At 32.7% G+C, this 25697-nt stretch overlaps 2 protein-coding genes across 4 annotated transcripts; both read left to right on the top strand.

The window, feature by feature from the left end:
- Positions 1–3889: 3889 nt before the first annotated feature.
- Positions 3890–18079, top strand: LOC111017885 (RNA-binding (RRM/RBD/RNP motifs) family protein). 3 transcript variants are annotated; one of them, XM_022293769.2, is made up of 14 exons: positions 3900–4064; positions 4228–4399; positions 4500–4589; positions 6550–6615; positions 6687–6752; positions 6941–7026; positions 11934–11979; positions 12216–12270; positions 14560–14636; positions 14753–14900; positions 14987–15114; positions 15200–15304; positions 16688–16852; positions 17652–18079. In XM_022293769.2, exons 2-14 carry the CDS (start codon positions 4382–4384, stop codon positions 17712–17714), a joined length of 1113 nt encoding a protein of 370 aa, XP_022149461.1. In that variant the 5' UTR covers positions 3900–4064; positions 4228–4381; the 3' UTR covers positions 17715–18079. The 3 variants fall into 3 exon arrangements, with proteins under 3 accessions (XP_087976815.1, XP_022149461.1, XP_022149462.1); XM_022293770.2 differs by having other exon boundaries at positions 3901–4064; positions 14990–15114; XM_088120689.1 differs by lacking the exons at positions 16688–16852; positions 17652–18079 and adding an exon at positions 16044–16671 and having other exon boundaries at positions 3890–4064.
- A 4193-nt stretch (positions 18080–22272) lies between these two features.
- On the top strand, positions 22273–25316 carry LOC111017939 (patatin-like protein 3). The gene is made up of 6 exons (XM_022293835.2): positions 22273–22443; positions 22877–23061; positions 23159–23345; positions 23802–23963; positions 24258–24566; positions 24982–25316. The coding sequence occupies exons 1-6, from the start codon at positions 22330–22332 to the stop codon at positions 25204–25206; spliced, it is 1182 nt and encodes a 393-aa protein (XP_022149527.1). The 5' UTR covers positions 22273–22329; the 3' UTR covers positions 25207–25316.
- The last annotated feature ends 381 nt before the right edge of the window (positions 25317–25697 follow it).

The following is a 25697-nucleotide window of genomic DNA, read 5'->3' as shown; positions in this document are numbered from 1 at the left end:
ATCATATTTTAATTTTCATGATGAATTAAATTTATGCAGGAAGCGTGAATACGAAATAAATATATATTATTTATTTTAAATGGAAAATATAATTTAATTAATTGTTTATTGTAAAAAGTAAATTTTTTGTAAAAATATAATAATAGAGGGTTGAAAAAATAATGGAAATCCACCGGGCTCAAACTCGTGACCGAAGAGGAAGGGCACAATTACGAATGGTAAGCAGACTATTATACCAATATCATTTTCTACTTATCTCATGAAGTATTTCGAAAAACTATTGATCATAAATCTATACTCGAAATAATTAATATCATCCATAAAGCTGCAGTTTTTTCGACTGAAATGAAACGCGCTCAAAATCATTTGTGACACTTTTTATATGTCATAGATTCTCAAGATGGTCTAGGCAACTGTCACGGAATACTTGAATTTTTTTTTTGTTTTTCTTGACAATTATAAAATATCATAAAACGTGGAAATTTTCGTAGATTACCGTTTTTTCCGGCCAAAATCGCGTCTTAACCATTTCGTGACAGTTTTTTACTGTCATTGAAAAATCGATTTTTGTGACCGTTTTTATATGTCATAAAACTAACAAAATCAGAAAAGCTGCGTTTTTTCCCATCAAAAAATGCCCCCATGATTTATGATAGTTTTTTTTCCTCCAAACTATTTTACTGTTCACAACTGTTATGGAAGACCGGTCGACTCTCAGTTGTTGATGATGATTGCGTTTCACTTAATAACCATTATGTTTTTTTCTTTTGGTTTTCTGCTTTCAAAATTCTAGCTGTCGACACTACTTCCACTTGCATTTTTTTTCTTTACTTTTGTTAATTGCTTTTTTTAAAATGTTTCCAAAATCTAAATCTTAAGACTAAAAAGAGTGGTTAATCTTTTTTTTTTTACTAAAAATTCAAATGTGTTTGTAATAATAGTGATAAAAACATGGAAAAAAAAGTGGAGAAGAATTTGGCATAATTTTTAAAAACAGAAAAATATAAACGAAAATGTTTATGAGAAGGAAGATTTTTATTGTTTTTTAGAATTCTTGTAATTTTAAAGCTACGTTGCTTGGAGAGGGTTGGAGTGAAGGAGGTGCCCCTCAAAAACTTGTATAAAAACTTTGAGATTCCTTTCCAATAAAAAAAAAAAAGCTTCAAATTTCAAATGTTTTTTTTTCTTCCCTTTTATTTTCTTTTCTAACCAAAATTTAAATATTTATACATATTTAAGAAGTTAAAATATAAAAATTTCCCCTTTAGTTGAAAATTTATAGGATCCATCTCTACGTGTGGGAAGTTATATTTTGTCAAAACCATGTTTTTTTAGTACAACAAACACGAAGATAAAGAATTGAGTCTCTGGCCTCAAGTGAAAAGAAACAAAGTACCACTGAGTTAAACTCAACTTGACCATGTTGGATTTAGAAAAATATCAACCACTCTTCAAGACAGGTTAGAATTTTTTAAAAGGTAGAATCCTGTACAACACAATATTGAAAGTTTATGTAATTATTAAATACAATATCAAAAGTTTGAGACTTATTATCCATCTTTTAAAATTTGTGGACTTAATATTAGATATAAGTTTAAAATTTAAGGATCAAATGTATAATTTAACATTGCGTTGGTTCGGTTATCGATTTGGAAAAAAATTGGACCCCTTAGATGGGTAGGGATGTTCGTGAAAATTTTTAGTACTACAAAAGTATCATTTTTTTTCTCTCTTTTTCTAGATATCACTACAAGATTATCTACCTCCATGTGGTCTTGGTTTTATAAATAATTCTTTACCACGGGTGGAAATATAATTTTAAATAGGTTAAAAATGTTCTTTTGATTTCGTACTTTAAGCGTTGGTTCATTCATTTTAATTTATGTACTTTCAAATTTAGTTCATTTGAGTTCTTGTACTTTTAAATATTTGTTTTGGTTTCTGTATTTTTTAAAAAAGATTGTTTTGGTCCCGATTTACAAAATTTTAACATAAATTATGCACACAACGGAAGTTATAGTTGTTATTTTGAGTGTAGTACGAGGTTGATGACATAAACTATCATGGTGTGGGTTACTTGTCAATAAGGGCCAATGTAAATAATAAAAGGTTTAGAGCGAATGAGTTAAAAAACTATGATGGCCACCTACCTAGGATTTAATATCTTATGAGTTACCTAGACAACCAAATGTAGTGAGGTCAGATTGTCTTGTGAGATTAATTGAGGTGCACGCAAGTTGACTCGGACATTCATGGATATAAAAAAACGATATAGATGACAAAAAAAATGATTAAAAATATAATAAAGGGAACAAAATGATCATTTTTATCATCAAAATAACATTTTTTTTAGTACATGTCGGGAAGGGGAGTTAAACTCACCAGAGACATCTCGAGATGATATGTGGACTTAGGGAAAATTTAGAAACGAAGGACTTAATATGACTATTTTTTTAGTTGAACTTTAGCTGATTAGATGCTTCATTTTAAAAAATATCGTTTCTGTTTATATTTTGATTTATTTATACCAATTATTTCTTCTATAATTTTATTATTTTTATTACTTTTACTTCTACTAAAAAAATTTATTAATAATATTTTTTCATATACAACACATTTTTTTAGATTCAATAAGTTTTCATATTTTATGTTTTCTTAAGCTTTTCATATTCATATTTATATTTTTTTTATAGACATTAATATTCTATATTGAAACAAGCAAGCAAACTTAAACAAATCTTCATATTGAACAATATGAAATACATTTTCAAAAAAGTAAAAGAAATGGAACAGAATTAAGTTAAAATTAGTATAACTTATCTAATATATTTATGGTAGTCTTTTTCTTCAGAGAATTTGAAAAATTTTAATGGTGAAAAAAATAAATAGAAGGAGAAAGAATACAAATGGTAAAATTTGAGAGATTTTTGAAGGAAGTAAATGTTTTCTTTTTTAATGAACTTTGAAAGGTTTTATACACGAAGAAAAAGATAAAATGACAAATTTTGAAGGTATCAAATTAGAATTCGAGAGTTTTTTTGTCTATGATTTAAATATTGAGAACCTCATTTTTCGAGGATGGAGTATTAGTATCCGAAAAATTTATCGTGAAGTCGATTTGTGTAGATTGGCTTGCTAGTCAAACAATGTTTATTTCCTTAGTTTACATATCTGAGAAGAGCCTCATAATAATCTCTTTTTCCCTATTGATTGCGTATGTAATGGGGTCTCCATGCCCCATCTGGTCATTTTTTTCGTCTTATCATTTTTTCTTAGTTTGATGGTCTTCAGTCTCATTTCCTTCCCAAAAAGTTAAAAATTAAAATCTAAAGAAATTTATATGATAGATTGATTATGAGTTTTATACTTAATTAAACATCTTTTTCAAGAGAATTATATTTATTATTAGTTTGTATTTTCAATATTATAGAAACAAAATTCGTAGATAATATATTATTTTATATTTCAAAGTACATTTACAAGTAAAAACTAATATATGAAAAATGCGGGTCTTATGGGATTGGGCCTTACGTGATCGTCTCACTCGCCTATACTTTAAGTCGATCCTAGAACTCACAATTTTCTGATTGGAGGTATATACTCACTGAACTATGCCCAGTTTAGCTAATTAAAATAACATTTTGAAAGTAGACAAAGATAAACTAAAAAAAGTATGATAAGGAAAATAGTATTTTAACGTTTTTTATTTTTATTTTTAATTATTTTCCTTTGCAGAAAAAGGAAAAAAAATGGCGGTGACGTAACAAACAAAGAGTATCTAATCGAGCCACCGATTTAAAATCTTCACTAATCAGATGCCGACACGTGGCTGAGATCTAACGCAGCACCACCATTGTTTCTGTAGCAGCTTAGCACACTGGAGAATTTCTCGCTCCGCTGCCGCAGTCAAAACCATGGCCGGAACCCAACGTCTTTAAAAGCGCTTTGCGGCGGGCGAGAGGAGAGGGAGAGAGGGAGAGAGGGAGGAGAGAGAGAGAGAGCGAGAGAGAGAGAAGAGATCTGCGTTAGGGTTTTCGTGAAATCCCAGAAAATTTGTTCAAAAGGTCAGTTGAGCGCGTTATCCACGAATATCTTATTGCTGTTTGATTTGATTTTGTTTTTTGAAACAGGGAAAAAAAAAACGAATGATGAAATCGGTGAGATTGATTTGGTATTTGACTATTGTGTGTGAGAAAGAGGTGTGCTTCTTCTTGTTATCATGTGCAGGGAGGAGCGAGTGCGAGAGATTTTTGGTGAGAGTGAGCGAGGGTCTTAGAGCGAGCGAGCGAGCGAGCGAGGAAGAAGAGGAGGAGGAGAGAGATATATACTTTTTCACTTTTTAGGGTTCCAATTTCTCTGCATTACCTGCGCCCAATTGATCATGGATCGAAAGCTAGTGGTTAGTGTTTTCTTTCTCCTCATTCAGCTACGTCTGTGTGATTTTTCACTTGTTTCTTCTATTTAGTAACTGGGTTATTTATTTATTTCTTAAAATTCAGGTTCTTGGTATTCCATGGGACATCGATACAGAAGGGCTGAAGGACTACATGAGCAAATTTGGGGAATTGGAGGATTGTATTGTCATGAAGGTTTGTTTTTGTTGTTTTTTTTCCATTCTTCTTGTGGAAAATTCGCACTATTCACTCTTTCTTATGGTAATCTTCATGTGATTTAGTGGTGCTTAGATTTTTAGGAATGTACGAGCTGTGTCTTGTGCACAAAAATGAGCTTCGCACACTAGTAAGTGAAACATGTTTAGTTGTTGCGTGTTGGGAATGTGATTTGTAAAAGTTAATTGGAAGAATTATTAATTAATTTTATTAATAACACAAAATTTCAATTAAATTAAATATTCTCATTTTGAAAGCTAAAGTTGACGTCCATCTCTTGTTCAGACCCAAGCCAAGACCAAATATCTGTACTAAGCTTCCCCAGATACTCCTAGTAAGAAGATAACACCAAAAAATATGATCGAAACCTTTTGATGCTCGCCTATGGCCTACTTAAACTGCACCATTGGTGTCCTATAGTAGAGGATGATCTCCAGATGAAATCCAATAACTTAATCTACCTAAAGGATGCCAACAAGAGAAAAATCTTATCTTCTTGTGGATTTTAACCTTTTAGTGTTTCCCAAAGAAAGGGGAAGAGGAATTAACTAAGGAGACCTTTGGGTTTTCGTTCTTGATTGCCTTCTTCATCATGGTGTTTTGTTAATATTGAAATGGTGATGAAAAGGCAACTATGGCACAACACATGCATCATTGAAGGTGTACACCATGGTTGAGGTTGAGATGTGAACCATGGCGAGTGCCTCGCAAACACTGGCTATATTCATTCTTCACTCTCCTTTTTCAAAACAAAGGGAACTTTTTTGGAAAGCAGGATTCTTGATGGTGAAATGGTTGGTTAGAAAGGAATAACAGTGTTTTTAAGGCTGTTGAGGGATCTTGGCAGGTTGTTTGGAGTATGATCTCCTTTTATGCATCCTTTTGGGCTGTTAGGTTGAATTTTGTGTTATTTGTTCTCTTATTCTAAATAGTTGTTGGATCTCTTTCTTGTAATTTTTTGGTGGCTTCTTTGTGTGTTTGGGCTTGTATGTTGTATCTTGTATGACCTTTTGTGATCTTTCATTCTTCTTGATGGGATTGGTTTATTGTTCCAAAGAAAAATATACATGTTAAGTGTATTACAGAAAGTTCTAATCATGAGCGTAGAATGACTAATATCTATTTTGGAAGCATATATAATTATGAGAAAACACTAATTTGAAATAAGTTCTAATACTGTTTGCTGTGACTCTTATTTTTATTTATTTATTTATTGATAAAAAATCTTATTTATGAAATAGATTTACAAAGTATTTCAAAGAGATATACAAACACGTTCCTTGGGGAGCCAATCGTAATTTATAAGCTAAATGTTGGTGAGACACTCATCTTTTCACAAGTATCCTTATCCTCATGATGCACTTGGTGCCATCGTACATGAATTTCACCAAAAATAGTGAAATAAAAATGTGTCCGTTGGCATCCTGTTTTCTTGGCGTATTGTAGGGGATTTGGTCGAGAGATTGGAGAATTTTTAATGGGGTTGAGAGGTATCATGCCAGATTTAATGTATCCATTTGGGCGTTGGTTTATTTATTTTTATTCTTTTTTTAATCCGTGAGTGTCTGGGCCTGTTTTGTTTGGGTTAGTAGATCCATGCCTTCTGGCTCTTTACTATTTTCATTGGCCCTTATTGGCCACTAGACCAACCCATGGGCATTGGTTCATGGGTTTTTATTGGTTTTTATGGAAATAAATTTTGTAATTATTTGTTAGGTCTTGTTCTCTTTCCAGATGCTCTTTTTTGTATTCTTTCATTTTACTTGATGAAAGTTGGTTTTTTATCAAAAAGTAATTGCTCTGCTTTCCTTGTGGATTGTACTGATGAAGGTAGTGAATGCTTGTCGGGACTAATTTTGTATCGTAATGTCTTTTTATTTTCAAATCCATTAATTTATATAGTTATCTGTTATACGAATTCTTTTTTCTTATATGCCAGGAGCGATCAACTGGCCGATCCCGTGGTTTTGGATATGTGACATTTGCAACAGATGAAGATGCTAAGGTAGGTGTATGGTCAACATTTTCTTTTGGTTGACTTGATGTTTTATGATGTCTAATATCTCTTTGTTACAGAATGCACTATCTAGTGAGCACTTTCTTGGCAACAGAATGATGGAAGTAAAAGTTGCCACACCAAAGGTTAGTATTTTTTTCCTGCTCTCTCTCTTTCCTTTTCTTATTTGCACTCTCACACATTTTTATTCTCCAGAATGTTTTTTGTTTTATCCTCTTTTTGAATCAAGAAACTGTAAAAAGTGCGAGTACTGTATTTTCATGTGTATGCATGCAACTGGATTGGACATGGACTTCATATTTTCTGTGGACAGGAGGAGATGAGAGCACCTCCAAAGAGAGTTACCAGGATCTTTGTAGCAAGGATCTCACAATCCGTAACTGAGGCTGCCTTCCGCAGGTAGTTTAGTGTGATTCTGTGCTCTTTTTCCTTCTTCTTCCTGTTACTTTTCATAGTGTTCTTTTATTTTTAACCTTTTGAGTGAAGGTTGTGAGTGACTTCAGGCAAATGAAAGTTTTCAGTTACTTCTATAAAAATGAAGGTTGACAGTGGCTATGTACATATTTCTAACATATTTTTTGAACTATAAGCATGCCTTTGAAATTCTCGTGAGTTGTAAATGGTAAATCAACTAAATTGTTCATTTTTGAAACTGAGTGGAAGACTCACATAGATCAGGGTTGATGGTTAATTTTAAGGGAATAAACCATAAAAGGTCTGGCCCTTTCTTACATGATGATGATTAATTCACAACTATCTCTCCCTGAAGCATATTTCCTTCATTTTCTGTCATTCAATACTTGAAGTCTATGAAACACGAATGCTTTAGGTTGGATAACATCTTCATGTTCGTGTGTGCCATGTGTTGGACCACTCCAAGGCTCTAACATTATTGGGCACGTGTAAGATATATGTTGGAGTTAGACACGAGTTGAACAAATTGAACATGAGTCCTATAGATGTTAAGGCATCTATCGAATACTTATTGCACATAATAAATAGATTTAAATAGTAATAGGAGTATAATCGCTTCAGTTTAGCAAAACCGAGTTAAACTAATAACAAAAGAAGATTTTATACAAAATCGAATTGAACCCCGCTAGGAAGCCTAAAATCGAACCAAACTGATAAACCGATGGTTTGTTGGTTGGATCTGGTAGTTTTTTCGATTGCGTTTTTGAAGTATAAAAAGGGTGAAAAAAAGAGAAAAGCCCTAGCCTTATTCCTTCCCTTTTTCTCCCTCTCGTTCAGTCACCTCAGCCTATTCACGACCTTTTCGAAGACCCCCCCTTCTCGACAGCACAAATCTGGAAAAGGTACATGGTAGCATCACACTCTTGCTGGTGACAAACATGGTGATTGAACTCTTGACGGCAGTGCGACAGATAGCAGGTTGGCGGCATCACCTAGTGATGGTGCAAGACCCTCCTCTAGTCCAGCGAACCCATGTGAAGCTGGACCCAAGCGTCAGTGATTCCTCATGACGATTATAATGAAGCTGAACTCAAGCGTCAGTGATTCCTCGTGACGATTATAATGAGCGGCAGTATCTCCTCCAAGCGGCCATTTGACGAGCCTGTGATGTCCTCTCACCAGATCAGAGAGCGGTAGAGAAGTGGGGAGAGGTAGAGAGAGTTTGGAGAGACTTAGAGACAGCCTGGGAGAGATGAGAGAGTTGAAACTTTATTTTTATTTTTAAAGCTAGGTAGGGGGAGGGGAAACAAATAGGCTATCAAATGGGCTGTGGGCTTGGATTTAATTTTAAATGAAAGGAGAATTGTGGTGGGCTTTGGGCTGGGTTGCCTTACTGAGTGCTGGGTGGTTAATTAGTAAAGTAGTCTTCTTAAATGGTTCGGGTCGTTTTTTTATTCGATTTGAGTAAGTCGAACCGATGCCAACTGATTAATTTGGTTTACATGATCACCTGAACCAAAGCCGAAAATCGTACCTCGGTCGGTTTAATTGGCTTCATCAGTTTTTACTTGCACTCCTTTATAGTAATATAGGATAAAATATTAAATTTTGAGAGTAAGATATACCAAAACCTTTTTTTTTCAATGTATTGAAATTCTTTAAGGTAAAAAAATGATATATATTTTAACTAACATGTCCTTGCTAGGTTCCTGTCTAGATTTTTAGAAAATAATGTTCATTGTGTCTGTTTTGTGTTGTGTGTGGCTCATGTCCCTGCCTCTTTACTTGAAATGATCTCAAGAGGAATATATCTACTATCTTGGAGTTTTAAATTTGACAGGGAAGTATCAAGAGGAGGAAGTAGGGCCTGATTGAGAGGAGAACAAGGAGGATATCTGGAAGAAGAACAAGATTGAATCAAGACAAAAGAATGTCGGCAATAGATCATTTAAGGAAGTTTCTGGAGATCTGAGAAAGTTGAGAACCTCTAAATGAATCTTTGTAGCTCGAAATTATTAGAGCTAGAAAGCTAACGTGTAATTATTAGTGAATAGGAACTAGGAATAGAGACTGATTTAGAAGAGAACAGGGGAAAAAGTTGGAAGCAGAAAAACGTAATTATTAGTGAATAGGAACTAGGAAGTAGAGACTGTTTTAGAAGAGAACAGGGGAAAAAGCTGGAAGCAGAAAAATATTGTATTAGACCATAAGCATGTATAGAACATTGAAGAAAGTTTATGGAGGTCTGAGTAAAGTGGAGAACCTCTTCATGAAACTTCATAGCAACTTGGTAAAATATAGAACTTTTTGGGGTGGCAGTTGAAAGATTCATTTGTTATTTTTCCATTCACATCATTTACATGTGGAGATGACAAAATTCTTACTCGAATCCTTTTGTTTCAGATGGGGATGGTGGCTGGCACAAGTTTTTTTCTTTTAAATTTAATTTGGAGATGGACTGGGAGTCTGGGTGCATTTCCCACTCAAATGTGTATCCAAGTTATTATAATTATACTATTAACCTTTTATTCTAATCCAAAAAGTACTTATGCTATTAACCTTTTGGTCTAGTGATGAGTCTTTATAATATCATTGCTAAAATGTTGGTGAACAGATTGAGGAAAGTTCTACCTTGCATGATCCCTCATTCACAAGGAGCATTGATTGAGGGAAGGAAAAGTTTAGACCAGCGAGTGGCCGATAAGGTGATCGTGGTTATTTAGAGAGGAATCAGGAATGAGTGATCTTAAAGATAGATTTTGAAAAAGCTTACGATTGTGTTGACTAAGACTTTTTGGATAAGGTGTTTTGGAAGACAAGGTTTGGGTTCAAACTGAGGGCTTGGATGTTGAGTTGTATGGTAACAGTCAATTATTCTATCCTAGTTAATGGTAGATCTAGAGGTAAAATTTTTGTTTTAGACGTCTTAGGTAAGGTGATCCCCTATTCCCTTTCCTCTCTAATTTAGCGGTTGACATCCTCAGTGGAGAAGGGTGCTATTGCGGGATTTGAGATGGAAAGGGATAGTACACATCTTTATCATCTCTAGCTTGCGGATTATATTCTTCTTTTGCTCCAGACAGGAAAGGTACTTCGTTAATATTAATGGTCTTTTGTCCTTCTTTGAGTATATTTCGAGCCTCAAAATTAATAGAGGAAAAAGTTCGACCTTGGGGATTAATTGTGACTCATTGAAATTGGATGCTTAGGCTTCGTTGGTGAGTTGTGAATTGAGTAGCCTTCCTCTCACCTTGCGCTCCCCTTGGGAAGCAATTTGCAGAGTTGTCATTTTGGAACCTTGTCTAAATGGTTCAAAAGTGTTTGTATTCCTAGAAAAAGGCCTTATTTTTCTTAAGGGGGAAGATTAACTCTCATCTAGTTCATCCTAAGTGAGATCTTGACATACTCCCTATCCCAGTTTTGAGTCCCTTTTTCAATGAGTGAAAGGCTTGAGAAAATCATGAGGGACTTTTTATGCGAAAGAGTTGATGAAGGGGGTGGCTCCCATTTGATTAGGTGGGAGATCGTTTTGCGTCCTCGAACTCCTAAGAAGTCTAGGCATTGGTAACCTACGACTACGTAAGAAGGCCTTGTTGGCCAAATGACTGTGGCATTTCGGTAAGAACAAGGCATTTTATAGCATAGGATTATTGTGAGTAGATACGGTATGCACCCTTTTTAGTGGGTCTCAACTTATGGGTCTAAAGGGATTTTAAAGAAACCCTGGAATTTTATTTCATTTTATTTCTTTAGGTTTCCTGTTGTTGTCACAATTTGTAAAATGCTCTCTTGGGGAACTGGGAAGGCACAAGGATTTATTTTGAGGAGGATTTTTTGGTGGGAGACAAACCTCTTTGTGCTTTGTTCCTTTGTTTATATCTTTCTGATAAGAGGTTGCATTTGGTGGCCTTTATTTTGTCTTCCTTGGGATCTAATTTACAATTGGTGGCCTTTATTATGTCTTCCTTGGGATCTAATTTTCTCTTTTGTTAGGCTTATGTAGTCTCTTATTGGACAGGGAGACGGTGTAAGTGTCTACCCTTCTTCCTCTTTTGGGTAATGTTTGGATGGGTTCAAGGAGTGATGTTTGTCTCTGGGGCCCAACCCTTCCCAGAGGGGTCTTTCAGATTTTACGCGCCCCTTTGTCCCCTAGTGCCCTTGACCCTTCTCTCTTCTCTCTTTGGAAGGTTAAGATCTCAGAGAAGGTAAAATTCTTGTATGGCAGGTATTTTATGGGAGAGTTAATACCTTGGACCGTAATTAGAGGCATTCCTCCTTGGTATTAGACTTGCAGTGGTGCAGTCTGTGTAAGCTTGCGTCGAAGGATCTCAATCATATCCCTTGGAGTGTTGATTGCTTAGGCTTTATGGAGTCGCTTCGACTTTTGAGATCTTGTGGGCTTGTAATAGGGATTGTTGTTTTATGTTAGAGGAGATTCATCATTTCCCCCCCCCCCCCTCGTGATAGGGGCAGAGTTCTTTGGTAGGCTTGTTTTTCACTCTTTTGTGGGGTTTATGGGTTGAGAGGAATGTCATAATTTTTAGACGGGTAAAGAGGTCCTAGGAAGAGGTGTGAGAGGTTGTTAGATTTAATACCTCTTTATGGGTCTCGGTTACTAAACCGTTTTGTAATTATTAGTTAGGTTTTAACTTTTTTAGAGGAGCTGTTTTTTTTGCCCTTGTATTTTCTTTCATGTTTCTTAATGAAAGTTTGGTTTCTCATTCAAAAAAAAAAAACCTAAAATACTATTCAAGCATCTTGTAGCAGAGTTGCAATGTTTGTTTTAAGAAATTGATACATGTTTTTCATTCATGATTGATGACCATTTTTTTTTGTGGTTTACGATTCAGGATGAAAATGAATTTTGTGGTTTTTTTTAATGTTTTTTGCAGTCATTTTGAGAAATATGGAGAGATAACAGATCTTTACATGCCTAAGGTACGCTTTCCTTTTTGCTGAACTGGGAAAATTTGTTATGTGGTTATTATACTTTTCAAGTGTCTTGTGTAAAAGTAAAACAGGAAGGAGATTTTTTATTCTTACTTCGCTTCCACAAGTTCATGTACTATGTAAAATTGGAAAAATATTGATTTGACCACATATGTGCAACCATTTTTAAGTACGAGGTACCATGTGTTTGACCTCTTTTAATGCTTCCTTGATTAATTATTCAGGATCAGGGCTCAAAAATGCATCGTGGAATAGGTTTCATCACTTTTGCAAGTTCAGGTTCGATTATCTTTTTATGTTGATGTAACATATGATTGCTGAGTTCAAGTTAACCATTTTTTATTTGTTTCTTAAATTTCTAAAAAATGTATTTGTCTGTTTTTCGATAAGAAACAGAGAAGATGTATAATAATCACAAAAAAACAGCCTAAGGGCAAGGGGTAGAGGAAACTCCTTCCCAGAAGAAGCTAAAACATAGAGGCCGTCCTATTTTGAAGGATATTTGGGTATTTGTGTTGTAGTTGAGGGTTTTTTTTTTCTTTTTTTTTTAAGATACTGTTTAAATGGATGATATATATTATTATTGAATTAGTCCCAAAGTTGTAGATGTCGATGGACATGTCGAGGTATCAATTTTATGAAAATGTTGACGTCAATGGATAATTCCGGAAAAATTATATAAAAAAATTTATAACAAATATTTAAATTAACAAATAAACAATTCATCATTTTTAAATAAGTTAAAAATTATTAATATTAATATTATGTTTAGACTAGTGGTATTTTGTTGATATTTTTTTTTAGATTTTGTCAAAGTGTTTTTCTGATACTATAGAAATATCAATTCACTCCTTGTGTCTATGTCGAACTCATGGACTTATGGAAGTATTGATGAAAGTGTTGACATATTGATGGAAATTTAATGCCCTGATTTGTCCATAATATACCAGATCAATCACTGTTTTGAGAGGTGCATTTAGATGTGCTCCTTGGAGCTCCAAGCAGTAAGCCCTTTAGTGTCTCGCTTGGTGAGGCTAGACAACTCCCTCAAGTGTATGTCTTGCCTAGTTTATTGAATTTTCTGTTGGGGGGACAGTAATTTTTTTTGGGAAGGATCCTTGGATCGGTTACGAGTTGCTCCAGTCACTTTATCCATCAATTAGATGACAATGATATTACAAAGAAAGGGGAGGGAGAGAATCTAGCACAAAAGAAGATACAATGAAAGTTGCCAACATATACAAACAAGGTTAAACTATAATTAAAAAAGTACTAAATTAGTAGTACTGGTGTTTCTAAAAGTGTGAGGCGCAGTAAAGCACAATAGTCTTTGGGGCTTAACCGCAAGGTGAAAAAAAGGCAAGGGGTTTTCTTTGCATGGCACACAATAGTAGAATTTAAATAATGTTTTTGTATATGAAAAAAAAAATAGTATTATGAAAAATTAGATAATGAAAAGTTTAAGCGATTAGGGGGTTTATTATATAGATTGTGGAGAAAAAAGAACATCTCGTAAGAATAAAGCCTCTAATCTCTTATAAGGTGCACTTTTTCTTTTTTCTTTTGTTGGAGAAATTCTTCTGATCTGTTTTAGTGGTATTTATTGGAGGAAGTTTATTTTACCTTAAATTATTTCAAGCTATAAAGCACAAACACTTTAGTTTGAATAACGTGTCATGGTCTATCGTCCAAGACTCGAACAAGTGTTTGGACACTTTGATTATAATTAGACACATGTTAACACTCTACTACAAGCAACCTTGGGGGGTCACCCATTCAAAAAGAACAGGAAGATTACGTGGTCCCTCTTCATCAAAGCCTTCTTATGGAGTTTATGGAGAAAAAGGAATAACAGAATCTTTAACAACAAGTCCCAGCCTTTCAACAATTTTTGTAATGGGATTTTTCTTTTAGCTCTTAGCTGGTGTAAAATTTACTTTTCTTCTTTCTCTAGCTACAACTTAAATAACCTTATAAGGAATTGGAGGGCATGTTGAACATTTGTTAAACATAATAAATAGACAAATAGTAATATATTTTAAAATTAATAAATTTTCTCTTGTATAAACATGATATATATTTTAAAAAAATGTATATTCTATTTCTAATAAACATATTCTTGCTGTATCCCTGTCATCCTAGGTTTTTAGAAGATAATGTGTCACCATGTCTGAGCTTCTTTGATTTTTCTTCTTGTAGGCAGGTTTGTTTTGGAATTTCTTTGGAACATTTGGTTACAGAGAAGTTTTAGTGTATTGAGAGTTCTTGGGATAAAGTTAGGGATGTACCACTTTAATAGTTCGTTTGTTTCTGTTTTTTATATGGTCTCCTTTTGGTTGTACTTTCGTCATGTTTCATTTAAAAAGTTCCAGAGGGTTTTTCTTTTCCCTTGTGCTTGATATTGCCTGTCTTTCGGTTTAATTTTGTTTTCAATCCTCATCATACTATTTTCACATTAATATTAAACTTTCAACTATTCTATTTCATTGTTTATAATGAAAAACTCCGGCGACTATTTCATTGTTGCCTATGATTCAAGGCACTGAATGTGACAACTTTGTCTTGCAGATTCTGTGGAAAATTTGATGGCTGAAACTCATGAATTAGGAGGTTCTACTGTGGTTGTGGATAGAGCAACCCCCAAGGCAAGTTTTTGGAATTGACTGTTTAACACCATATTTATCTTCCAAAGGATATCTTTTTTTTTTAATTTTAATTAATTTTGTACGTCTAATTAAAGGTAAATATACTATATTTCCAGGATGATGATTTCAGGCCCATAGGGAAAATGGCGCAAGGGAGTAGTGGTGGTGGATATGGTGCATATAATGCTTATATTTCTGCAGCAACAAGATATGCAGCACTTGGTGCTCCTACCTTATACGACCATCCAGGCTCAGTTTATGGGAGTATGTTTCTCTGATAGTATCCTTCGTGTGATGCTTAGCCTTCATAATATTGTTGTGACTTGTGATGATTTACTTTGTCATTGAAGTAGGAAGGGAATTACGAGGGATGGGAAAAAAGATTTTTGTTGGTAGGCTCCCACAAGAAGCATCTTCTGATGATCTCCGCCAATATTTTGGTAGATTTGGCCGTATTTTGGATGTCTATGTTCCCAAGGTAAGATTAGATTTAGTTATTGCTACTTTTATAAGAGTGACTAATTTAGATAGCCTAAAGATCCTGTTGTTGCTGATTAATGTAGGATCCTAAAAGATCTGGTCATCGAGGTTTTGGCTTTGTAACTTTTGCTGAAGATGGTGTGGCAGATCGTGTGTCTCGAAGATCTCATGAGATCTGTGGACAACAGGTAATGCGTCTACGTGTCACTTTGCTTGCTAGAAGGAAGCATAATTGTCTGTTTGAAGTTTGAACATGTGCTGGGATGGTAAAGATTGGAGCTGTTTTTTGTAATTTAATTGATAAATACATGTTTTGATAAAAATGGATATGAAACACTAGAATTGTATGTTCTTTTTTCTAAAGCGTTCAATTATATGGTTATTTGAATTTTGAATTTTGAATTTTTTGGGTTCAGAGCTCTTTCTGTAATTTTTCTTTTGGTTCCTTTGTTTAGGCTCCGTTCGTGTGGGTTGATTCTTTCTTTCTTTCTTTTTCTTTTCTTTTTCTTTTTTTAAATATATTATACATTTGTTTCCAGTGTTGGAAGTTTTTACTGTTTCTACAGATTTCTAACTTGTCGATGATTTCACTTTTTGCTTACAGTAGTTGTCTATTGTCCAATTCTATTCTGTGAGAGAGCAATTATTGAGAGAGTTTGAGGCTGTTTCTGCTATTTGTTTGGCAAGATTTTAACAAACAAAGATCCTTTAAAGTTATGGGAGCTCTGAAACTTTTGGGGATCTTTCCAATTAAAATGGCTTGCTTATCTTCAAAACTAAACAACTAATAAAGATGAACAAAACAGCCAGCAAAGACTTTTTACTACCTTGTGGAGGAGGAAATTCTATAAGAGAACCAAAACTTCTGTATTTCTCAAATTTTACGAAGAAAAGTGATGGTTTTGAACCTTTCCATCACGGTGACAGGTGAATTTGGATGCTGGACTTTTCAGGAAAGTCTTTTCCACGTTCCATCATATTAGAGCTACCAGCTATGCCCTAGGGAACTGAATTTGGAACATAAAAATTCTGAAAAGGTTAAAAGGTCTTCCTTTTGGCTTTGAAAGGTTGGTGCATGATGTGCAAAATCAAGAAGAAAATCGGAACCACCTTTTTCTCTATTGTGTGTTTGCTGCTAATGTTGGAGCGTTACCTTCAGCAAATTCAATTTTATTGGAGTAATCTTTCTTTTGCTACACAATTTCACGAACAAGCTTCTCCGGGTAACCTTGAAAAAGTGCTTTAGGAAAATGCTTTAGCGTGCTGGTCTTTGACTCTTCAGGAGCTTTTCAGAAACGATCTGACAGTTTTTTAGCTTCCGATTGTAGCACCCTTCTAAAATTTTCTACAGCTAATTCCTCCTTTCATATACACTGATTGGAGCCATTTTGGACGCATATGTCTGTTCGTCACGAATTTTCACCAACAATTTTTGTGGGAAAGATTGCCAAGCATTGTTCTTTCTCTTGTGAATAGTGGTTATAAGTTATATGATTATTACCAAAGCTTTACTCTTGAGTTATGAAATATTCTTCAGTCCAGAATGCTAATCTCACTTTCGGAGTCTGCAGGTTGCTATAGATTCAGCCACGCCTCTTGATGATGCTGGAGCTCCGACTGGAGCTGGAGCAAGTGGAAGTTTTATGATGAACAGTGCAGCAGAATCGTTTGGTGGCTATGGTGGTGGACCTATGAGGACTTATGGAAGGATGTATGGGAGCCTGGATTTTGATGATGTAAGTGATTCTTCTTTTGCTTGCTTTGTGAATTACGTTCAAGTTGGAATTTATGAGGTGATTAGTAGGTTTTCCACTATATAAAGTGAGCTTTACACTTGGTAAATCCATATTATAACTTTAGAATTGAGATTTCTATATCTAGGATGGCCTGATAGATGAGTCCATAAAAATGGGTCCTCACCATTTTCCTTCAAGGTCACTAAAATGCATAGGAAAAATTATGACATATTTGAGTACTTTACCTGAAATAGTTCTTGCACTCTGTAGACAATAATTTAGTGTCAACAAGTAGTTTTAAGAAAATTGTTTTTATTTCTGAATTTTAGTTAAAATTTGTAGAATTACCAAATATAAAACGAAAGGACATTATGACTAAAAACACTACCTTATTATTATTATTTTTTTTGATAAAACCAAAAACAGAAAAAGGAATGGTTATGACCCTAATCTCTTTTTAGAAGTTTGTTATGTGTTTAACTTTTTAGTCATTTGGGTATTCTTTCAATTTAGTCCCTTACATTTTAATATTATTTAATTATTCCATTTGTATCAGCCAATATTAGGATTGGTTGATATTAAGTTATTACATGGTACATAGTTAGACAAATTTAAAAGGAAAATTAGGCTGTAAATTCTATCAACTTCTTAGAAATTTGGAGGATAGAATTATAAAATCTGATCTTGGCTTAATTACATCTCCAAATTTGAATATTTGACTAAATTGAAAAAACACCCGAACATTCAAAACTGAAGTGATATCTCAGGGTTTTAAGATTGGTGTGTTGATGTTGTGCAGTGGGGTTATGGAATTGGTGGTGGAAGACCATCTAGAGCAGACTGGAGGTATCGCCCATACTGAACAAGACAGACCCTCCAGCCTTGAAGTAGTGATGAGATGAGATGGTAAAAACAGGCAACAGAATGAATTGCCCTATCTGAGGAACATATTTGGACTTTCGACCTTCTTTGCAGATCGGTATCGTCTCTCTCGACGTATGCTTATTGCATTCTTTGCTTTGCTTTTGAACTATCATAATAGCTGTTCTTTAGCCGAGACATGGATCGATCGGGGAAGGTCGGTTGTATGGGTTAGAAGTTATTAGTTAGCTATGTTATTCTCTAACTATGCTTAAAGAAAATGGAATCCATTTTAACGATTTTTTTAGGATGATATGGTTTTCCACGAATAATTTGATTATATACAAGCATTCAATGTTGTAGTAATGGTACGGTTTTCCAAGTTTTTTTTTTTATTTTTTTTTTCTTTCAAATTGGGGAATTATATTAATTGAATACAAGTTTATCATATAGATTTAGATGATTTCCCTTGAGGATGACTACTAAAATGTAGTAAAATATCATTGAATGTTAGAGAATTGTTTTTATACTTTTATCTAAGGGTTTAAATTGGTTCGGTTTAATTTTAGACCATATCAACTAATTAATTTAGTTTGGATTAACGTAAAAAATGCCATATTATTATTATTTTTTTAGTTTTTTAAATGTAGAGTGTTTCGTAATAAATAAAATTTAATTTTGAAAGAATCAAATTGGTTTTAAATCATTTAAGGAAGAGTTACTTTAAAATTTGGTTCTCTAAAGAGTGATTTTAGATTAATTAATTGGGGATCACTTTAGAAGCACTCTGTGGTAGTTTGACTTTTAAATACAGTATACCAAATCAGTTTGTGATTAAGAAAACGAAATCAAATGCATATCTTAATAAAAACTATTTTTATAAAATATATTTTTGAAAATGGTGTAAATTAGAAGGTATGTCCAATTCACTCCAAAAACACCTAAATTATTAAATTGGTTTAGTCATATCCAATATTTTAAATTTTGATGGAAATGTCGAGGTTTCAATTTTATGGTAATTATGGATATTTGTGTAAAATTTAGAAAAATTAAAAAATTGTAAAAAATGTTTACATAACAAATAAATATTTTCCTATTTCTAAATGAGTTAATATTAATATAATGTATATATTAGTGAGATTTTGTTGATATTTTTTATATTCTGTTGATTTTCTTGTACTATGATGGAAATGTCAAATTACCACTCATGTCGATGTTGAACCTATGGAAACATAGATATATCAATAGGAATGTCGATATGTCGATGGATATTTAGAATTATGGTCATACCGGATTGACTTTTTAATTTTTAAATCGATTTTTGACAAACTTTTTACCATTTTTTTATATCAACTAGTAATCATTGCTTACCCACAATGGGGCCAGATTATTTGCATATTTGGTCTTCTTGTTAGTCGATAAAAATTATTGGTCGAATTTACTTATTTTCGTATGAGTAAGAGTATGTTTGGAGGTAATGATATGACGGGAGATCAATAGAATGACACAAATGATTTTGACAATGACAAAAGTGATTTTGGCATCCAAATACATCTTAAAATATTTCGAAAGTACATATTTGTGAAAGATATGTGTCCTATGGTTTTGTATTTTTTTTTTTCTCATAAAGCATGGTCTCCCACCCATCTCGTTGATCCTATTAACTGATTAGCTTATCGGTTGATCAACAAATAAGATCAGCAACACATCATTTTGGGAACAACTACATATTTTAAAGAATAAAATATAGTGAATTTGTAAAACATTGCTAAGGTGTATAGGTGCAAATTTTTTATTTTTGCAATTTTATCATAGAACTCCCTACATATTATTGATAAAATGGTGAGTTGTACCCTCATTTTGGTACCCAAACAGCCTTGCTGGCGAAAGGGGGTTGAACTTTGATTACTTCTATTATAAGTAGAACCTTAGGGAGACTTCAAAGAGGGAATTTTAATCTTTAATATGGTTTTAAGAGTTTGCTTTGAGTTGATTAAGTCAATCTTATACAACTTAAAGAAGAAGCACACTTAGATAGAAGTCTAGAACATACTCTTCATATTCTTCATTGTTTTGTGCCTAAACTTGGAGAAGTATCTAAAAAAATTCAATGGGTTGTTTATTGATTGCATTGAGAAGTTATGAATAGTTGAAGAGATTTTTTCAAATATGAATCTGCCAGGTAACTTTCTTAGTTATTCTATCTTTCTTACTCGTACTTTTTTCACCTCCTTTTGAAATTCAACAATATGTAGGGATGAGGATTCGAACCTCGATCGAAAATATTTGTGTTAAATTATTATTATTATTCTTTTTTTTTTTGGGGAAAGGTTTAAGATTTTAAAGTAATACCTAGTTTGCACTACCTTTCTAGAAGCTTGTATATTGTAGCAACTACTTGACTTCATATATTAGATGAGTAGAAAGAGACTTTTATTTGTAATTTTACTATTCTTGTCTTTTCTTAGAAGAAAAACAAAAAGATAACATTAAATAAAGCATTGAGAAAGTGTGGGCCGATCCTCTCTCACTTTACATGTCTAAACCAACAAATTTTGTGGTTATTATTCAATGTTAAACGTTTTATTTACTATTATTTTTATTTTTGTAATATGAGTTTGTAAATGAGTTATTCATGCATAAATCCTTTTATTTTATTTTCTTTAGTAAAACAATATATGAGGTGGAGATTCCAACCTACGACCTCTTAATCGAGGACATATATGTATTAACCACTTTAGTTATGCTCAGATTTGCACATCATCTTATTTAAATAAATAATATATTAAACAGATCAATACTTTTTTCTTCCTTGGAAAGGTACACATCATCAATACAATTGAAATGACTCATTCTACAATTAAATATTTCAAACTTATGTCAACCTAAGCACAACTAGTTAAGATATATGTCACCGATTAAAAGACGGTGGGTTCGAATCTCTACCTCGAGTGTTGTTGTACTAAAAAATATTGCAAGCTCACAATCAATGTTGGTATTATTTTCCCATCAAAGAAACCAATGAAACAAGAAAGGAAATAAAATAATGAACCATGTGATTCAAAATGGGTTATTTTAAAAGTATTTTTCAAAGAATTTTGGACAACCCTATCCCATGGGTCTTTAAAAATCTCTTTATCTTGCTGTCCTTTCTTGTAATAGTTCTCTCTTTTTTAAAAAAGCATTTCTCTAGTAATTTTATGTTAACTTTAAATATTTCGGTGCAGGTACTTTTTTATTTTATTCATTTTGATTATTGTACTTTTAAACATCTATTTTTTGTCGCTATAATTTTAATTTTTATTCATTTTAGTCTCTACACATTCTACATGTTTGTTTCGGTTCTTATACTTTAAAAGTTACCATTCTGGTTTCTTCATTTTCATTTTTATTCTCATTTATTATGATCAACATTTTTGTATGATACTCCACTCACTAAATTGCTCGAAATGTAGTCATAATTTTGTATCATTAAAGAGTTCTCATTATGTACAAAGTTTGTGTTAAAAGTTTGAAAATAGAGATCATTTAAAAGTATAAAGACTATAATAAATGTTTTGGAAGTAGAGAGAAAAATGAACAAAAGTTAAAAATACAAAAGTCAAAATAGCATTTTGAAAGTAAAAGACTAAAATAAATCGAAATCGAAAGTACTAGATAAAATAGTATTTATTTTTTTTAGTACAACAATTTGAAAATATGAGGGATCGAATCTCTGACTTAAAAGTAGTATATGCAAATGACTGCTGAACTAGATTAATGTTGGCCATCAAAATAGTATTTAAACCTTAAATTTATTATAAAAGAAATTTCATATTCATATATAAAAATTGAACCAATATTTGGAGATTAGCATATATCAAGCAAATAAATTTGTTAAGAGTAATACTTCTCTCGTGCCTTTGTCGAACTTCCTTTTTTTTCCCGCCAAAGCATGCGGTCGAATTTAACACCTAGTTAGTATTATTTATTGAAAAAAATAATTGCAAGTAAAAAAAAAAATCTCACCTGTCACCTTGTCATAACAATTTTATTTTTTTTATTTATTTAGAAAATGTCATAACAATGAGTTTAAAGTATTAATAAACTTGTCAAAACTTCAAATTCTCTCGTCATATTTGAACAGTAATACTACAATACAAATGGTGATAGATTGGAAATTCGAACTCCAACCTTTTAATTGATGATATATATTGAACTATATCGAGATTGATATTTAAGCCATCTATTTAAAATACAATGATTAGATCATATTTAAAAAAAAAATTACAACTTATCGTGTATGATTATATATGATAATGATTTCTCTTAAAAAAAGAATTCCTCAAGCCTATCATCGTTGACTTTGTCTTTTATAGTAAAATTATATCCATAACTTGAAACATAAAGAAACCTATAGAAATAGTGTGTATTATATTCCAATGAAAAATATATTTAAAATTAACCATATTATATGCACATGCACCATTGACCATAATTTTAGGGTTCTTCCATTTTAATTATATTGTAATTGAGCTTCTAATTTCTTCCCCTTATAAAATCCCCTTTACATATGGCTTTCTTTCTACATCATAAACTTGGAATTTGCAAAACTATAGGAACCATACAAATTAAACATGACAGCTGATTTTCGAAAGGGGAAGATGGTAACAATTTTGAGCATCGACGGAGGGGGTATTAGAGGAATTATCCCCGGGACTATTCTAGCTTTTCTCGAATCGAAGCTTCAGGTAATACATACATATATGTACGTTTCGAGGTTTTTATTCCTTGTTTTCTATTTCTTATTTTCTAGTTTTTGAAAAACATAAGTGTCTGATATTTGTTTTTATACTTATTTTTCATTTTTAAGAAACACTTTTCAAGACTGTAAATAGCAAAAATTTATTTATTGTTTTTCATTCTCGTTTCTGGTTTTGAAAATATATTTATAATTTTATCATTCTTTTACTTATATAATGCATAGTATTTAAAAAAAAAAAAAGAAATATAACATAAACCATTTTAATATTTTATTTTAAAAATTAATTTTCATGTAAAGATTTTATAATGAGAAACAAGAAACGAGAATGTTACGAAGCGTACTTTAAATATTGAAAATTGCTAATTAACTACGTATTTAGAAAATCTGATTTTTGTTTTCTGGGTGTTGGCTTTGGTTAGGAATTGGACGGTCCAGAAGTAAGAATAGCAAATTACTTCGACATAATTGCTGGAACAAGTACCGGTGGTTTGGTCACCACCATGCTTACAGCTCCCAACAAGGACACTAACAAACCTCTTTATGCAGCAAAAGATCTCGTCAACTTCTATTTACAACATGCTCCAAAGATTTTTCCTCAAAGAAAGTTGGTTCCTCGTATAACTTCTAAGTTTTAGCCAACTTTTTAACCAACACATACTAAACTAGTGTTTTTTTTTTTTTTTTTTTGTAATGTATATCAGCCATTTGTTCAGTTCAGTGGTCAATTTATTTGGGCAAGTTATGGGGCCAAAGTATGACGGGAAATACTTGAGGTCATTGGTAAAAGAGTTACTCGGCGACATGACTCTTAAGCAAACATTGACAAATGTAGTTATTCCCGCCTTTGACATCAAACTTCTTCAGCCTGTGGTCTTCTCCAGCATTGAAGTAAGAAAAATTATTGGGTTAAATTATAAGTTTGGTCTTTGAATTTTGAAAATTGTGTCTAAATAAGTCTATAAGCTTTTAATATTGTGTTTAACAGATCCTTCAACTTTAAAACATGTCTAATAATTTCCTATGACTTCAATTTTTTGTGTCCAATATAAGCTCCTAAACTTTAAGAATGTCTCATAAATCAGAGATTTATTGGATACAAAATCAAAAGTTTAAAGATTTATTAGATACAAAAATTGAAATTTGAAGAACTAGACACTTTTTTAAAGTTTAGGGATGATCTATTATTTAGATACCGCGTTGAAATTTCAAGAACCTATTATTAGACACTTTTTAAAATTTAAGGATCTATATGTTATACACAATACTAAAAGTTCAAGATCAAAGTGGTTATAAATTAACGATCAAAAGTCGGAGAATACGTAATTACATTGACTCTACATGTAGGCAACCTGGGATGAGTTGAAGAATCCAAAGTTGATAGATGTTTGCATTAGTACATCTGCAGCACCAACGTACTTGCCAACACACGAATTTCAAACTAAGGACTCTAAGGGAAAGACACAAACGTTTAATATGGTCGATGGTGGAGTTGCAGCTAACAATCCCGTAAGTTTTCACATCAATTAGTAAAGCCTAACGCTCATTTCATAACCATTTCAATTTTTGTTTTCTACTTCTAAAAATTACGCTAGATTTCTCACAATTTGATTGGTATGTTTTTCACCAAAAACATATTTTGATTCTTAACCAAATTTCGAAACCAAAAACAAGTTTTAAGAAACCAACCTTTGGTAGAAGTAATGTTTCTAAGCTTTAACTTTTTTAAGAATAGAAAACTAAAAACGAAAAGGTTATCAATATTCGTAAAAGTTTTTCGACTGATTAATATTTTATGTATAGACGTTGACTGCCATAACACATGCTATGAAAGAGATCAATCTCTCAAGACGAAGAAGTGAACTATTAAAGATCAAACCCATGGAAACAAAGAGGATGTTGATCCTCTCTTTAGGCACAGGTCTAGCTAAGAATGTTGGCAAGTATAGTGCTAGTAAAGCTGCAAAATGGGGTATGCTTGATTGGATTTATGACGGTGGGGCGACTCCTATAGTTGATATTTTCAGTGATGCGAGTGCCGATATGGTTGACTACCACATTTCTTCTTTCTTCCAGTCCTCGAATTCTAAAGAAAATTATCTCCGAATTCAGGTATGTATATCCCTGCACTTCAGAAATTAACCATTTTTTCATTCACGTCGTTATTCTGCTCCTAGCTACGTCGTCATCCATTTGTAGAATAACTATATAGATCAAAATAACTATCGGTTAAATTACAAGTTTAGTTCTTTAACTTTAAACCGTATCTACAGGCCCAAAATTGAAAGTCTGAAGACCTATTACATCTTTTAAAGTTCAGGAATCTATTATTACACGACACACCTTTGAAAGTCAAAGGACAAAAAACTTGTAATTAATTCAACCCTAGCTAACTATTTTATACAAGTTCACGGATTACAATAGATGCGCTTTGAGAGTTCAGAGACCAAAATACACATTTAAACCGGGTTTTTCCGTTAAGATCTTATCATTTAGTTTTAAAACTATCATGGTGGCTGTGTAATAGGAGGATGATTTGATTGGGGAAGTGGCATCAGTTGATATTGCAACCATGGAAAATTTGAAGAAGTTAACAGAGGTGGGGAAAGATTTGTTGAAGAAACCATTGTCAAGAATAAATTTAGAAACTGGAGAACATGAACCAGCTGATGAAGATATCACAAATGAAGAAGCTCTCACTGAATTTGCCAAAATGCTTTCTCAAGAGAGAAAGCTTAGAATGAGCCCCTAGAAAACATTTGTGTGTGTAATTTGGTTTCTAATCATGTCTAAAATTTAGTGTTGTTATGCCTATAAGATAATATTTTCGTCAAATAACATTTTCATCTTTGTGCTTTGGAATATATTCTATTTTAGTTCACGTAGCTTCAAATGTTCAAATTTAGTATCTATACTTTTTTTTTCTTCCATTCATCCAAAAGAACTAGGATTAATTGAGACAGAATGAGTTCATTACTTATGGTGGCCACCTACCTTAAGAATTAATTCCTATGTGTTTTCAGCACGTCAAACTGATCTCGACACTCACGAATATTAAAAAAATATATAAAAGTACATGTACTTTTCATTTGTATTTTTTATAAATCTTAAAAATAGTCCTCTTTTATATGCATGGTTTGATAAAAACAAAGAATAACAATTAACATCCATTTAAGAAAAGAGATGAGGTAGAGAAGGTTATTATTATTATTATTATTATTATTTGCAAGGGATAGAAGGTTA

The sequence above is a fragment of the Momordica charantia genome, assembly GCF_013281855.1.
Source record: "Momordica charantia cultivar OHB3-1 chromosome 2 unlocalized genomic scaffold, Mcharantia_2.0 BLBB01000002.1, whole genome shotgun sequence".
Taxonomy (NCBI): Eukaryota; Viridiplantae; Streptophyta; class Magnoliopsida; order Cucurbitales; family Cucurbitaceae; genus Momordica; species Momordica charantia.
The sequence above is the reverse complement of the archived record's forward strand: the minus strand, read 5'-3'. Positions and strand labels throughout refer to the sequence as shown.